The sequence below is a fragment of the Staurois parvus genome, unplaced genomic scaffold, assembly GCF_062004578.1.
Source record: "Staurois parvus isolate SC_StPar_1 unplaced genomic scaffold, SC_StPar_1.0 ptg000084l, whole genome shotgun sequence".
Classification (NCBI taxonomy): Eukaryota; Metazoa; Chordata; class Amphibia; order Anura; family Ranidae; genus Staurois; species Staurois parvus.
Window position 1 is genome coordinate 539,663 of NW_028317880.1, and position 17,182 is coordinate 556,844.

The 17,182-nt window shown below is 39.6% G+C and overlaps 1 protein-coding gene across 1 annotated transcript in view; it reads left to right on the forward strand.

The window, feature by feature from the left end:
• Nucleotides 1–17,182, forward strand: part of ZC3H7A (zinc finger CCCH-type containing 7A) — a 113,549-nt gene that overhangs the window by 47,847 nt on the left and 48,520 nt on the right. The window contains exons 11-14 of the mRNA XM_089669933.1: nt 4,735–4,802; nt 7,924–8,116; nt 8,878–9,039; nt 15,385–15,581. Of these exons, the coding sequence (XP_089526059.1) occupies nt 4,735–4,802; nt 7,924–8,116; nt 8,878–9,039; nt 15,385–15,581 (620 nt within the window). The remainder of the gene's footprint in view (nt 1–4,734; nt 4,803–7,923; nt 8,117–8,877; nt 9,040–15,384; nt 15,582–17,182) is intronic.

Here is a 17,182-nt window from a genome sequence, read left to right on the forward strand (position 1 = left end):
TTGCTGACCTGTACACTGCTTATCTCAAGTTTAACCCAGAATTGAGCATCTGTGCAAAAAAAAAAGCAAGCACAATTTTCACAATAAGAATGTAAGTTTTAATATTTATTCTATTTTTTAATGCTCTTTACAAGAATAATTGTTATACAGCTCTCTGATCACATCAGTGTTCCTTGAGCTGTACATAGGAAGATGATTTCAGGGGTTCCTCAAGATCTCAGACTTTTTTGCCAGGGGTTCCTCAAAGGTTAGAGTTCGGAAACATTTCCACAGTACAATTTCTGCTGAGAGCAAAGCTGCAATTTTCAGTGTAACAAAATGACTTTCAGTTTGTAAGACTACGCAACACTGATTTTTGTTCAATTTGTCTGAAAATTTCCCATGGCTTAAAAATTTCCAGAGATTTTATGTCTTTACTTATATCAACAGGGAATTCCCAGTAGTGGGAGTGATCTGCTCATATATGGTCAAATTAAGGACATTTGGATGGAATGTGAAGCTTAACAAATCCTAATATGTTATTTTGTAAGGTTTGAACATATGAAAATCATTGCATTTCTTCACATTATGTTGAGCTAGTGACTGTTAGTCTGGCAACCATTTTAAACCTTTAATGCCTTACTCCATCCAGGTTTTATCTTATTTTGGATAAAGAGTGGAAGAGAGATACATTTTTTTAAGGTTTAATTTCATTAAAGCTCCCTTTAAAGAATCATAAAAACATTAGATTCTAACTTTTTCCACTCTATGTGTCCCTGTTGGTCCCTGCACTTTCTGTCCTGATAGGAACAAAAGACACAGCCCTGAAACCCCTGCCAGTTTCTCTGACAGGAACAAAGGGCACAGACTTTTCCCTTCTCTATCCAAAGAAATAACAAGGTTTTGGCTGAAGTTGGGCTTTAAAACTCCTACATAAGGGGATGGTGTGCTTGTTGTTACCATTGGTGTTTCGTCAGCACTAGCTTTGGAGGCCATAGCTTGATCTGGACGTGTGGAAGCTATGGAATGTGACCTTCAGCCATTGGGCTCTGCATTGTGGCCCTTCCCAGACCTTAGTGTTAGCCAGGAGCACATTCGGGGTCCAGAGCCTTGGCACAGCCCCAGGCTGAAGTATCAGGCTGCTTCACTATTTGCACCGATGGCATCGTTTCACACTTTCTGCCACTACTGGTTTTACCATGATAAAGATTAAGGCTGAGGGATCAAGTGTTTACGTGATCCCCTGGTTAGTGCTCTATGCTCCCTTACTAACCTTTCAGAAGCTTTACCCAACTGCTGATTCTGAACCAGTGTGTGGATCTTTAGTCTGTATCCACTGTCTGCCTACAGTAACTTTGTCAGTTTCAAACGCCCCAAATCCTCATCAATAAGTAAATAAATGATTGAACACCTAAATAATTGTATAATACAATGATTATAGTAATTGGGTGCAACACATTCCCATGGGAGATCATCCCTATTACTGCATGGGCTAATACATAAAAAGTAATGGACTAGCACACAAAGTATCTTTCTAACTTTTAATTCTTGCAAAACATAAATAGATGATCTACACGACTTTCTTCTGAAGGACCCACCCCCTATCAGCTGTCAGAAAATGTCAACAGGACAGTTGCTTCTGGTTTTTGGCTGGATTATCAATTTTAAAAAATTGCTCTCCAGCTTTCCCTTGCCTGGAATACTTGGATTTAGTCCTGGGCACATCCCCATCATAAGCCTTTCTTTCAGAAGAAAAAATTATTTTTCTAAGAGCTCATGCTCAAGAACTGTGATCTAAGAGAAATCCCACATAAGAGTTACAGATCTAATGGTCGCAGAGCCTTTCGCTCAATTGTATTCAAGAACCATCCAACAACATGTTTTTCCAGCATGGAAAAAAGCGGGCTCCTTCCCTTGACTTAATCATGCTCCTATCCAGCCAAACAAGAATTTCCTTTTTTTGGTGTATCACCACCCCAGCCTGGATGGTGAGGAAGGCCTTATTTCCCTATCAATGGAAAGTTCTTACAACAGAAGTAAGTCTATCAGGCTGTTCCAATCCTTGACAGTTCCAGGAACATGGTCAAGAGAGGAAAGCATGCTCCCTATCAATATCTTGGCGCTCAGAGCAGTCAGATTATCCCTGCGTCACTTGGTCCCCTTCTGAAAGGACACCTAATCTGGGTACAGCCAGACAATGCAACGATAGTGACATATATCAATCACCAAAGGGACACAGGGCGCTTGGATGCCTCGAAGGAAGCAAGCCAGATTCTCTTGTGGACAGAAACGTACTGTCCAAAGATTTCTGCAGTCCACATCCCTGAAGTGGACAGCTGGCAGGGTGATTATCTTTGCCGCCATCTCTTGGACCAAGGAGAATGGTCCATGGGATACAGTCTTTTCATCCAGAGGTACTCAATCTGAAATGCCAGAGATAGGGGAATCCAAATGTGGATGTTCTAACCTCCAAATTCAACAACAAGCTACAGTACCTCTGTTTGTTGTCAGAAACAGGCCCCGAATGCTTAACCACTTCAAGTCCGGACACTTTTACCCCCTTCCTGTCCAGGCCAATTTTCAGCTTTCAGTGCTTTCACAATTTGATTGACAATTGCGCGGTCATGCACTGTACCCATATGTATTTTTTAGCATTGTTTTGAGACAGATGAAACTTTATTTTGGTGGTATTTATTCACCACTGGGATTTTTTTTTGCTATATAAATAAAAAAGTCCAAACATTTTGAAAAAAAGTGTTTTTCTTATAACATTTTGCAAATAAATAATCTTTCTTCATAAATCTTGGCCAAAATGTATTCGGTTATCTTTTTAGTAAAAAAAAGATAACCCAAATTAGTTTATAACCAAAAATTATAATTTAAAAAAAAAAAAAGTTTTCTTATTTTATATTTTTTATGGGTTTTTTTGTTCTTTTTTTAACATACTGTCACCCTAGCAGTGCAGTGTCACCATAGTGACACTGTACTACTTGTGGGGGGGTGATGAAGATTTTTTTTTTTTTACACTGGTTGCTTTTACACCCAGAAAGACTGTAAAAGCAATCGTTTCTCTTTCTCTCTGGCTGCATTCTTGCAGCCATTGAGAAATACTGTGACAGCTGTGATTTGATCACAGCTTGTCACATGGTACAAGGCTGTTTTAAAAAGCTTAGTACCATGTGACCTCTGTGATCATTCACAGATTTCACAAGTAGTAAGCAATGATGTCAGAAGTGACATCTTGCTTACTACTATTCATATGATTACTGATTGGCCAATCAGTGATCACTTGATCGGGACCTCACGCAGAGGTCCTGTACAGTGGGACACAGCGGGGACTGGATCGCGGTGCCGCGTGCTCCCAGGGAGCGCGCACAGCTTAAAAATGCGGGCGCCGTTTATGAACAGCAACCCGCTCCTGCACTGCTCCCGTCCGGCCGTTTATGTGCATGGGCGGGATGGGAAGTGGTTAATAATCCCCTGGTGTTAATTAAGGCTATTTTATTCCTTTCTTCTAGTGTGAATTCTGCCCCATCTTAACCCACAAAATAGAGCAAGAGTGAAAAGCAGTGTTTCTAATTGCACCAACTGGCCCAAGAGAACCTGGTACATGGACATACTCAGACTGCTAGCAGATAATCCCTTTCCCCTTCCCAAGAGGCCAGATATGCTATTTCAGAGCTGTTGAAACCCAGGTCTTAAAGGATAGAGGAATTTCTAAGTCTATGATTTCTACCTTTCTGAAAGCAAAAAAAGCCGCTTCCAGGAAGATCTATTACCTTACCTGGAAATCTTATTATGCTTGGTGTGAACACATCAATTCAGTCCCATAGACTCTGCTGTGCCTACATTCTGGCCTTCCTGCAGACAGGTCTTTGGACCTTAAGGCCTCTTGTATACGGTACTGATGTTTAAGCATAAGCATTTCTGGATATAATCTTGGGGAATTGGTTTGCGCGTATTCGTGCGCAATATATTTCTAGGCAAAATGCACAAGTGTGAAAGCGTACAGTCAAACCTCAGTTGCTATGGGGGTCTAATATATTGCAGATCTCTCCAAAAAGAGGACCTTTCAGGGCCCATACTATCACAAAGGATGTTGTTCATCAAAGTTGATTAAAATAAATAAAGGTACGGCCTTAAAAAATAAATTCATATAAAATAAATTAATTAAAAAATGTAAAGCTCACCCATTCCCCCATACTCACATGCAAATGCGAATGCGTATGTAGTTCGCACATGCACATGAAAACAGTGTTCGTACCACACATATTTGAGGTTTCCTCATGAATGTCACAGCGAGAGCAAACGTTCTAGCATCAGACTTCTTGTGTAACTCTAAACTGGTATCATCTATGGATAATTTAACATACCATAGTTTGTTGATATTCCATGGGACTTCAAGGAAAAGATTTTACTGTAAATACAATAATTTTATGTAATCTGTCTTTTTACTCTCTTATATAGTGGCATCATTTAGTGTTTGATTTAAGCTAACCATACACGACTTGAACAAAAGAAAATCAAATCTATTCCCTATCCATGCTAAACACTGTGAGTGGGGGAACCTCCACTGCGCGCTATTGTATTCAGGATGCAAGGTCTGTTCGGGTTGAATTTTGGCTGATTCAGCAGGAATCAACCAAAATTTGAGCCATCTATGGCCAGCCTTAGTCCCTCTGTGTTAAAGTTTGTTTCTGTTGGAAGCATTTATAGTTGATTTTGTTAATGTTTGATTCCATAACTTGTCTCCAGGTATGTCTGCATTAGATCCCGTGTGTGGGACACCTAAAGCAAAGTTGTTGAATGTAACGTCATTCCAAGTGAGTATCATTTTCTGTCTTGTCTTTGTTTTTTTTTTTGGTGAGTGTTAAAAGAGAAGTATGGGTTTAGTTTTTTTCCCCCCATTATACATACCTACATGGATGCAGCATCGGTCTGATCTGTTCCCCGCCGGCTCTGAGTGTGAGAAATCAGCAATAGGTCCTCTTTGTGGGGGGGTGGGGATAGTGTGTGCAAGGAGGGGGCCGGAGGTGAGCAGTGTATACAGACAGGCTCTAAATGTGCTGCTGCTGAATGTCATTGCCGGTTTTTAAATGCAATTACCAGCTTTTTTTTTCTTCATTATAGCTCCGAGAAGGAGCTGTCATTTGCCACACAGCTTCAAGTAAACTAAAGGGCGGGATCACTGGGTAATGTCATAAAAAAGACGGTAATTGCATTTAAAAACCAGCAATGACATTTAGCGGCGGCAAGTGAGTCTGTATACACTACTCCCTCACTGTATACACTTCTCCTCAACCTGCCCCCTCCTTGCACACACTGCGCCTCCCACCCTACAAGGAGGACCTGTCATGTATATGCTATCACATATGGGACTATTGGTCCCCTATGTGATGACAATAAAATCATAAGTTAAAAAAATAGAAATAAAAACACACATTAAAAGTAAAAATACAAAAAAAATAAAAAATTTCTCCATTCCACATACACAGACATTTCAGTTTTGGTTTTCAGCCAAGTACTGTGTCAACCTTTTAATATTGCTGCTATTCATTTTATTGCTGCTTCTATCCACCTTATGATTTATTTATGTATGTGCACATGTTTTAGAAGTATTTCATTTGATTCATACATTACTGTCAGGGCTCCAGGGTGTGACCAGAGGTATGTGAACTGACGCAGGGAAACGCAGGCTTCAGATATCTTATAAACATTATAATTTATTAACACTAACAATACATAAACGCAGTGCAATACTAAAACATAACACAGTGCAAACGAACCAAACCAAACCACCCACAGATAACAATACATACAATGCAAGCGTCGTCAGGCAGGCCGGGTCAATAACAATCGGGCAGGTAGGAACAGGAGGAGCAGGCAGAGAGTAGTCAGGTCACGAGCCGGGTACAGCAACTGACGGGCAGGTAGGTACAGGGGGTCAGGCAGAGAATGGTCGGGGTCACAAGCCAGGGATCAAACAGGAGAAGTCAGCAGGGTCGGCAACGAATCGGTCATACAGGAACAGGAACAGGGATGCAGGTAACAAGATACAGGGGCCCATAGAAAACCACACACCAAGGCACAGACTGCAGGTCTGGCCATCCCTTAAATACACCTGCATAATCAGCTTCAGGTGTTTGGCTGGCTGCAGGGTTGAGTCTCTGATTGCTGGGAGCACCCGCTGGCCAGCCCTGGTACTGCAGCCCACAAGGCAGGTGAGTCCCACCATTACTGGCAAGTCCATTCCTGACAATTACTTTAGTATTGCACCTTTTATATTTCAGTCACTAGTGAGGATACCAAGGGTGGTCCTTTAGTGCCAGCAGCATATACTTTTCTACACACCCATAGCGCTCACTGACTTTCCATATACATTTACCATGAGCTTCATTGTTAGCTTGATGTATGTCTTAAAGTAGATACAGAAAGTGATAGGCAACCTGTTTCAGCTGCTGTGGATCTTTAAGGAATCTTTCACACAGATGTCATCCGTTCAGTCACATTTTTTCAAAGAAAAAACGAATTCAGTTTACATCAGTTTGCACATCCGTCTTCAGTTCAGTTTATCTCAGTTTACATCAGTTTGCACTTCAGTTCAGTTAATATCAGTTCAGTTTAATTTACATCAGTTTATAACAGTTTGGTTTAGTTAAGTTTACATCAGTCTACATCCTTTCCATTTCCACAGATCTGAACTTTGGCTGTTCCGTTTAAAAAAAATAAGGACCTTTTTCTGTGCAATTGATAGCCCCTGTGTGGGCGAGTTTTATTGCCTCTGTTTTATAATGTTTAAAAATTAATAAAAACCATTGGAATATAAAAAAATAAGGACCTGAGCTGACATGGTTGTAGGCGGATATAAACTGATGATCATCCATTTACATCCACCCGCCCATAGACATACATTGTAGTTCAGGCTGGATCTGTCTGAAAAACTGACGGATCTAGACTGAACGCCCGTGTGAAAGGGGCCCTAATTCCAGCGTGATCTTCAATCTCCCTAACTGACATTATACACACTCGTTACCAATAGAGTTTAATTGGACTACTTTTATGATTGGAGATATACTGGTTGCTTATTACTGCAGTTTTATGTTATTATTAGTTTTTTTTATTTATTGCCTTTAATACCACTTTAAGTATGTATTTATTTTTGTATGTTTACTATAGTTTTTCAAATTTTTACAATAGACATAAAGACTAGGATTGCATTCCATTTATATAGTGTAGCTGAATGTCATCACACAAAAGAAAAGTATTTATACAAGGTACCTTTATGGAAGTGTTTAATGGGGGATTAAAAAAGGGAAGATGATCTCTACCATTCTGTTTTATCATCATCCTGTCACATGTAACAAGCAAGGTAATGGATAATAATAAAAACACTGTTACAAATTAAATAGTACATTGCATAATGTATGCTAGTTGTATTGTGGTAATGGGAAGAAATCAGAACTTTCTAGGATGAAAGTTACTCTAACTGATGAAGGAAGCTGAACAATTTGGTGTGAAAGTATATTTAGTAAATTGTTAACTGCGTGTTCTTGACATGGAAAAGATCATGAAAGGGAACGGCATGGGTAAATCAGATGAAAAATATTGTAACGGAAGGAAAAGGAAATCTTCCGAAGGGGAAATTTTCTGCTGACAGTGTTCACTTGCTGTTGTGTCCCAAGGGCATGTTGTAAAAGGCAATCTCTCCAATACTACATACAAAAAAACTCTATACAAAACTAAAAAAAATTAGTTTCTGCTTTATTAATGTGAAAGAGAACCTAGAGCTCAGCTAGAAGTCAGCCAAAAATAAATTAAGCCAATAAATGGAATTCGATACAATTGTGTAAAATTGAGTGAAACTAGACTTTTGCACTGTGTATATGTGTATATATATATATATATATATATATATATATATCTTACATTTCTAACTCTATGCAGGTAAATGATTCAGCATTCTTTCTCCAAGCTGAGAGCTCTATAGATGTTTCAGCACCTCATAATCAAGTACCTTTTTTGGAAAGCTTTGTTAATGGAGGGCCAGTGTCAAGTGCGAGCCTCCTGAAAATGGTGAACCCCTTGGAAGATACACACGAGTTCAGGCAAGCTTGTCAGCTGTGTTTCACCAAAGCAGGTAGAGTATTTCTCAATTTTTTTGTTACAAGATCATCACAAGCCTTTTGAAAAAAGTTAAGTCCTATGCACAGAATGTCAACGCTTGGCTTGGCTAGCACATTTTACTTCAGTGGTTTTCAACATAACCAATGTCCCTCTGAATATCAGATATGCATACTTCCATAAAATATAATTTATGAAGTATTTAATTCTCGCTGATGATTTATTTGACATAATTGTATGATAAAATTATGCATTTAAGTAATATTGCTAAAATGTCTTTATTAATTTACTTAAAGCGGAGCTCCACCCAAAAGGGGAAGTTTCGCTTTAAGAACTGCTCCCTCGCTCCCCATTAAAGATTGGCACTTTTGGGTGGCGGGGGGGGAGCGGCTTCCTGAATTTGACAGGTACCCACTCCCACTTCCAGTCCGAACGCCTAGGCAATCGGAAGCGGAAGGTGTCCTCCCTGTAGTCTTTTGGGACACGTGACTGGCACTCGCACATGCGCAGTGAGTACCCAGCTGTGAAGCCACAAGCTATCACAGCTGGGTGCCCACACTGAAGATGCCGGCCTCCCGGAATCCAGGATGGCCAGTGAAATGGGCTGCGAGGGACACATCGTGGGACCAAGGGACACGTAATTGGTTGTTTTTTAAATGCTGACTTTTATTTTTTGACAGGGTAAGTGGAATTCCTCTTTAAATATGATGGATGTAGTCTTTTTTTGTTTTTTTATATATATACTGTTTGCTAATTTTATGTTGTACAACCATTCAGGATCAAAAATTCAAAGCTACAATTACCAATCCACACTGGAACATAAATGCAAGAAGGACATTTTTATTGGGCGGATTAAAAACTCTCCAGATGATTTGTGGAAAAGAATAAGACCAAGACCAACAAAGAATCAATATGCGGGTCAATACTATATTTGTAAAGGTATGCTTTATTATATGTTTATGCTCAAACAAGCTTGGGTGAATTTTTCTAATGCATGATAAATGTCACATTGTTCTTTCATTATCAGTTCAAACCTGCATCTTTTATATTATGTTGTAATGTCACCAGAGCAGTTTTTTGTTTGCAATGAAAAGTACTTTTGATATTGTTAGGCTAGCTGTAAAGAGTAAGATGTTTAACCAAGAACAAAAGACTTAAAGACTCTGCAGTTACATTCAGTTAGCAGGCTGACTTTTTATTGCAGAAGAGACATGCATTGTATCTCCTGCTATAAACTACACCCACCTGCCTGCTCACAGTGATCCCCAGTCTGTAAACTGAGTTACGCTTGTGTAGTTCAGCTTACAGTGGCCAGCCTGATCCCTGTGTGCTGGAATGACTAGCTCTTGCACCTGTGCAGGAGTGACAACGTCCCGTGCCAGCCAATTAACTACTTCCCGTCCAGCCAATGTACATAAACGGCCGGACAGGAGCAGTGCAGGAGTGGGTGGCCATTTATAAATGGCCTCCGCATTCACTGCCTGTGCGCGCTCCTCTGGACACAGCGGAACACCAATCGCTGTACTGGACCTCTGTGTGAGGTCCCAATCATGTGATCACTGATTGGCCAATCAGTGATAACATGAATAGTAGTAAGCAAGATGTCACTTCCTGAAATCTGTGAATGATCACAGAGGTCACATGGTACAAGGCTATTCACAACAGCCTTGTACCATGTGACAAGCTGTGACCAATCACAGCTCTCACAGTATTTCTCAATGGCTGCAAGAATGCAGCCAGAGAGAAGGAGAAGTGATTGCTTTTACAGCCTTTATGGGTGTAAAAGCAATCAGTGTAAAAAAAGAAAAGAAAAAAATCTTCACTCCCCACAAGTAGTACAGTGTCACTATGGTGACACTGTACTGCTAAGGTGATGGTATGTTAAAAAAGAAAAAATAATAAAAAAATTTGGAAAATGATAATTTTTGGTTATAAACTAATTTGGGTTATTTTTTTTTACTAAAAAGATAGCTGAATACATTTTGGCCAAGATTTATGAAGAAAGATTATTTATTTGCAAAAACACTTTTTTTTTTTCAAAATCTTTGGGCTTTTTCATTTATATAGCAAAAAAGAAAAAAAATCCCAGTGGTGAATAAATACCACCAAGATAAAGTTTTATCTGTCTCAAAAAAATGCTAAAAAAATTCATATGGGTACAGTGTTGCATGACTGCGCAATTGTCATTCAAAGTGTGATAGCACTGAAAGCTGAAAATCGGCCGGGACAGGAAGGGGGTAAAAGTATCCGTACTTGAAGTGGTTAATGCTGTCTCAGTGAATGCAAATATCCCCTATAACTTCAATGGGCATTGTCATATATTCTTTTTTGAGAAATCTGGGGTCTATCAGACTCTAGATATCTCCTCTGCTCTTACATTATCTAATCCCACCAGGATCAGTGTGATCAGATGCTTTCCCAATTTACATATGGTGCTGTTTATATCCTGCAAAACTGAAGTGATGAAATGCTCGTAGCGTCCGATTTCTAAGACTATAGAGATGATTGGCACCATTCCGGTCTCCAATCAGCTCTATGGTCAGCTGGCAGAAACACCGCCTGCATTCTCAGGTTCCCCCGTTGGCACGGGACTTCCCGAGAAGGCCGCGGAAGGCAGGCATCATCCTGGTATAACCACTCAAAGTCCAGTGATGTACCAGTACGTCACTGGTCTTTGTTGGGTGTATATGATATGTTTTTCATTCAGCCTATGGGCTGAATGAAAAAAAAAAAAGGGAAGAAATCTCTGCCAGAAAAAGTGTGTGGTATGCCCACCATTAAAATATACTGCCCTGCATCCACCCACTTATAATGGTGGACACACATGAATTGTGCCAAAAAATAATATAAAATATATATGCTGAAGCATAGGTGCCATCCACCCACTGGACACCCCAGGCCCCCATGCTTTGGCATATATGCTCTTTTTTAACTGCAGATGAAAAATCTCATCTAACAGCACTGCACACACCTACGTATGTATATTCTGAGAGCAAGTTCCTGTTGCTGTCAGAATAAGCAATGGTTAACAATAAAACAGTAACTCAATAAAATAACTTTTTTTTTATTGAAATATGTGCCAAAAAATATTATAAAATATATATACCGAAGCATAAGGGCCATATGCTATGTTATTTTTTTTTATGCAACCTACCATTAGAATATACCTCCCTGCATCCACCCACTTCTAATGGTGGGCACACATGAAATGTGCCAAAAAATAATATGAAATATGTGTGCCGAAGCATAGGGGCCATCCATCCACTGGCCACCCCTGGCCCCCATGCTTCGGCATATATGCTCTTATTTTTAACTGTGGATGAAAAATATCATCCAACAGCGCTACCCTCACTGATTATGTGTATTCTGAGAGCAAGTTCCTGTTGCTGTCAGAATGAACAGGTCGGTGCTACAGCTGAATGACATTCCTGCAAAGAAAACAGCAATAGTTAACAATAAAACAGTAAAATCGTAACAATAGACCAGTAACAACAACAACCAAAACAACTATAACTGTTTTTGGTTTTTTAAATTTTTTTGATTCTTTAGACTTTTTTGGTGTTTTTTTTTTAATTTTTTTTTTTTTTTTTTTTAAACTTTAACTTTTCAAAACAGATTATGGGGTCTCTCAAAATGCGATAACCAGTTTCCTGACTACTTAACATCTTTCTAGACACTGTAAATATGTGCCCTGAACTGTTCCGTGCTGTACTCAATACTAATGGTAGCGACGGAAACAGTCCTTCCGGAAAATGCCTGTCATGCAGCTGGCTAACTGCATCTGGATTTGAGGATTGGGCCACAGCACCTTCTGGATACAAAAGGGCCGTGATGATCTCTTCCTGGTCATAGTCGTGGACACAGAGGGGTTTCTCAACAATGCCAGATACCGTGTTAATTTGGACTGTTGCGTCTGCGTGAATGGAAGACGGGACTAAAACATCCCGTTTGTCCTTCCACTTCACTGCGAGCAATTCATCATTCCTCAAGCAGGCTTTCTCCCCCTTTCTAAGTCAGGTATTTACAAGCCATTGGGGGAAGCCTCGTCGATTTGGTTGCACGGTGCCACATGAGCCAATTCCAAGATTGTACAAATGTCTAAAAAGTGGCAAGCTTGTATACAAATTGTCCACATATAAGTGGTACCCCTTATGGAACAAAGACGACACCAAGTCCCAAACTATCTTGCCACTGCTCCCCATGTAGTCTGGGCAGTCGGGGGGCTCTACTTCGCTGTCTCTTCCCTCATAAACCCTAAATTTGTACATATAGCCTGTGGCCTTCTCACAGAGCTTATACAATTTGACCCAATGTCTGGCACCTTTGCTGGGGATGTACTGTTTGAATGCAAGGCGGCCAGTAAGTGAATGAGGAACTCATCCATGCAGATGTTTTGCTGGGGCGTATACACATCTGCAAATTTCTCAGGTGGTTTATGAGGGGACGAATTTTGTAGAGCCTGTCATGTTCAGGGTCACCCTGAGGATGACAGTGTGTGTTATCACTGAAATGCATGAAGCGCATTGTTGTCTCATATCTATGCCTGGTCATTGCAGCAGAGAACACGGGCTTATGATGAATCGGGTCTGTGGACCAATATGACCATAACGCATTCTTTTTTGTAATGGCTTAACATTGGGGGTGGTTTGGTGCAGGGGGGGCTCCAAAAGGGCCTTTTTTCCACAACCCTGGCCGGTGGTTGTGGGGGTCTGCAGGCAGGGGGCTTATCGGAATCTGGAAGCCCCCTTTTAACAAGGGGGCCCCCATGTGAATGAGTATGGAGTACATGGTACCGCTACCCATTCACAAAAAAAACAAAAAGTGTAGTGTGAAATAAAGGAAGACATGGTCTTTGACAAGTCCTTTATTAAAAGAAAAAACTAAAAGAATGTACCCCACAGTAGATCCAACGTCAATCACAATGCCTGCCGTCACTTCGAAAAAAAAAAAAAAGTTTCCAATCCCGACAATGGCTCCCAGCCCTCTGTAGGGTTTACATATACTTTAAAGTGCTTGTGAACCCTTCCATATACCCAGTGAAGTGACTAGCCTCATGTGATACACAAAGATGAAAAAGTCTTTCAACAGAAGTTTTACCTGTTTATCTGAAGTCTTCTCTCTATATCCATTTAAAGTGCAGAATTTATAAAGCTTGTCTGAGAGTTCAGAAAAAAGGGGGCAGAGAGCAAAAGTTACACCCTGCAGAGCTCAGTGAGGAGAGCTCTGAGAGCTGTTTTCAGGTAATGGACACTCCCCCACAGACAGAAACAGAGCTGGGGTTGTCAATCTGGTGGAGGTCTCTCCCCGTTTCCATTTTTCTCTTGGTGTCAGGAAAACTTGTCAGAAGTGACTCATACTGATAGAATACGAATGAACACATGGAATGACAATTAGAGCTCTTAGGCTACTTTCACACTGATCCGTCACAAAAACACATATGCATTTTTGCCGCATTTTTACCACTCTTTGAGGGTTTTTTTAACCTCTTGCCGTCCGCCTGCTGTTTATAAACGGCAGGGCGGTGGCAGTCCAGGGGCGGGTTGCCGTTCATAAACGGCACCCGCCTTTTCTAGCTGTGCACGCTCCCTGGGAGCGCGCACCACCGCGATCCGGTGCCCGCTGTGTCCTCCGGACACAGTGAAACACCGATCGTCGGACGGGACCTCTGTACGAGGTCCCGATCATGTGATCACTGATTGGCGAATCAGTGATCACATGCAAAGTAGTAAGCAAGATGTCACTTGTGACATCATTGCTTACTACATGTGAAATCTGTGAATGATCATAGAGGTCACATGGTACAAGGCTATTCACAACAGCCTTGTACCCAGTGACAAGCTGTGACCAATCACAGCTCACTCAGTATTTCTCAATGACTACAAGAATGCAGACAGAGAGAAAGAGAAAGGATTGCTTTTACACCCTATATGGGTGTAAAAGCAATCAGTGTAAAAAAAAAAAAAAAAAAAAAAAATTTCATCACCCCTTACAAGTAGTACAGTGTCACCATGGTGACACTGTACTGCTAGGGTGACAGTATGTAAAAAAATAAATAAAAATAATATAAAAAAAATAAAATAAAAATGTAAAAAAAAAATGTTTAAAAATTATAATTTTTGGTTATAAACTAATTTGGATTTTTTTTTTTTACTAAAAAAATAACGAAATAAATTTTGGCCAAGATTTATGATGAAATATTATTTATTTGCAAAATATTTATTAATTATTTATAATTTATATTTTTAAAATATTTATTTATTAATTTATTAAAAAAAACACTTTTTTTCAAAATTTTTGGACTTTTCATTTACATAGTAAAAAAAATAAAAATCCCAGCGGTGAATAAATACCACCAAAATAAAGCTTTATCTGTCCCAAAAAAATGGTAAAAAATTCATATGGGTACAGTGTTGCATGACCGCGCAATTGTCATTCAAAGTGTGATAGCGCTGAAAGCTGAAAATTGCCCTGGGCAGGAAGGGGGTAAAAGTGTCCGGACAGGAAGTGGTTAAAGGACACATGACTTAAAAACTGTACCAAAAACGCTTCTCAGATGGTGCTTTCTATTGATTTCAATGGGAAGAGGCATTTTCTGGGCGTTTTTTTTAAATGAGCAAACATTCTCCAAAGATGCTGCAAGCAGTTTTTACACAGCCACAGAAGTGCAACGCCCCAGTGTGAAAACATACATAGACAAACATAGGAAAGCATTTTTCTTGAGCTTTTCAGGTACTTATTTTTAATGCAAAAACACTTCAAAAACTCCTTAGTGTGAAAGTAGCCTAAATTGGGACACGTACACTCTACGAAGAGGGATATTCTTTTTTCATATTTCATGTCTGAGGTTTACAACCACTTTAAGGTAAACAGTGCACGATCAGATTTTTACACATTGAAAAGTAACATAATGATTACAATTTTAAAAAGTTTTGGATTTTTTTTTTTTTAAATCAGATTTTATTTTTCCAAAGTCTTCTCAGGCAGCCCAGCTCACCCTGCTATCCTTTATAAACAGTGACTTTATAGTCTTTCAACATTCTGATCTCTAATGTAAACACATCACATAAGATCTGGGAGTGGTAATTAGGGGAACTGGAGCTGCTAAGCAGATGACTTGAATGATGTCAGTGCTTTTTCTGTAAATATCGAGGATGAATTGCTCCACAGTGTCTCCTGCTACAGTGGTCAGCGAAGACCTGTTTTAAAGCTCATTTACACACTACAGTTTTTTTACTTATCTGTTAGCTGTTTTAATTTTTATATGTTAAACATTATTTCTTTCAGACGTTGATCAAGGTATGGAGTGCACATATTTAGGAAACTGTACATTTGCATACTGCCAAGAAGAAATTGATGTGTGGACTTTAGAGAGAAAAGGAACATTCTGTAGAGATACACTCTTTGGAGGAAGCAGAAAAGTTAACCTAACAATCCCTCATCTACTGCAGGAGCACTCAGGGACTTTTGTCTTTCTTTGTGAGGTAAGCTGCTATTCTGGCATACATATACATATATGCTGGGTCTAATAAACACTGGGTGCCAGGTCACTATTGTGTGTGGAAAATAATGTAATCAGGAGTTAGAGTGTCCTGATATGCTGCTTACCTGGCATTTCAGACAGCTTTCAACTAGTGCTGCACCAATATGAAAATTGTTGGACCGAAACCAAAAATTCAGGATGCATTTGGCCAAAAAACAAAGACGAAATGGACAATTTTTTTTAAAATATATATAATTGTATTATATTCGACTCTTTAATTAACATGAATTTAAATGAATATGAATTTATTTTCAGAACCTTTCGGCCAATAGACTGTTTTCAGACTGAGCAGTTTTTGTATAAAAAAAAAAGGCACAAGAAAAATGCGCCCCTTTAAATTCAATGTGCGTCTTCACATTGGTCATTTGTGTTTCCTTTGCTGTGTTAAAAATCATGCTTGCCACATTTTTGGTCCATATTTGTTGAGTTAAAATAAAAAAAAAAAACATGCACCAAAAACGCACCTCCCCATTGAGGCCTGGTTCATACCAATTAGTTTTTTTAGGGTTTTTTGCAGAAACGCACTACAGTCCAGTTAGTATTGTTTCCCATGGGACATGTTCACATATATGATTTTTTGAGCTGCTGCATTTTTGGAAAGGGTCAAACTTTTTTAAACGCAAAATGTTGCCTTTTTGGTTCAATAGACTTCAATGGAGATGCTGCAGAAAACGCATGTAGTGCATTTTTGATGCATTTGCGTTTTGCACTTTTATGCACAAAACGCGTAAAAAATGAGTGTGCATAATGGATGAAACGCAAACTGCATTAGTGTGAACCAGGCCTGAAATGCATTGAAAACGCATCAAAAAGGCACATGTTGTGTTTTTTAAGCATTTTGCGTTTTCTGTCCAGCAACAAGTTGGCCAAAAAAAAATTTAAAAAACCCCGCAAAATGCTTAAAAAATGCATTAAAAACATGCATGCAAAGATACAAAACGGACAAAAGGCAAACTGCAATGGTGTGAACCAGGCCTGAAATGCATTGAAAATCATCAAAAACGCACACGTGTTGTGTTTTGATGCATTTTTTAGTCACGTGACCTATGAAAAAAGCATCCTAAAGGTGGTAAAATCGCAGGTATAAATCGTGGGTAATATCATGGGGAAATTTGTGCGTTTTCTTTGGCCATTATGGACACCTTTTTTTCCTATTGCCAAAATGTCGATAACACTATTTTCGGCCGATACATTTCGACGCATCCCTACTTTGAACCCAAAATAGGTCATTCTAAGATGAGGAGGCCATTGAGCAGGAGTTTAGCAATCTCCTCCCCTGCTCAGCATCTTGAAACTCTACAGAGGGGTGCACATTGGAGTGAAGTACAGCAGGGTTGAGGAATCGATTACTGCTCCAGCGGCCGAAGATTTGTTTTCATCCTGTAACTGCCCCACCATAATACAACTATGGCAATTGAAGGGAAAGGGTTAATCACTCAGATCACTTTCTCTGTGACCACCCAGAGTGATTACTGATCTAGTGTCTGGGTCCTTCCATAATATTGTGCAGTCCATCAATGTAGATTAGAGAAATCTCTGGAG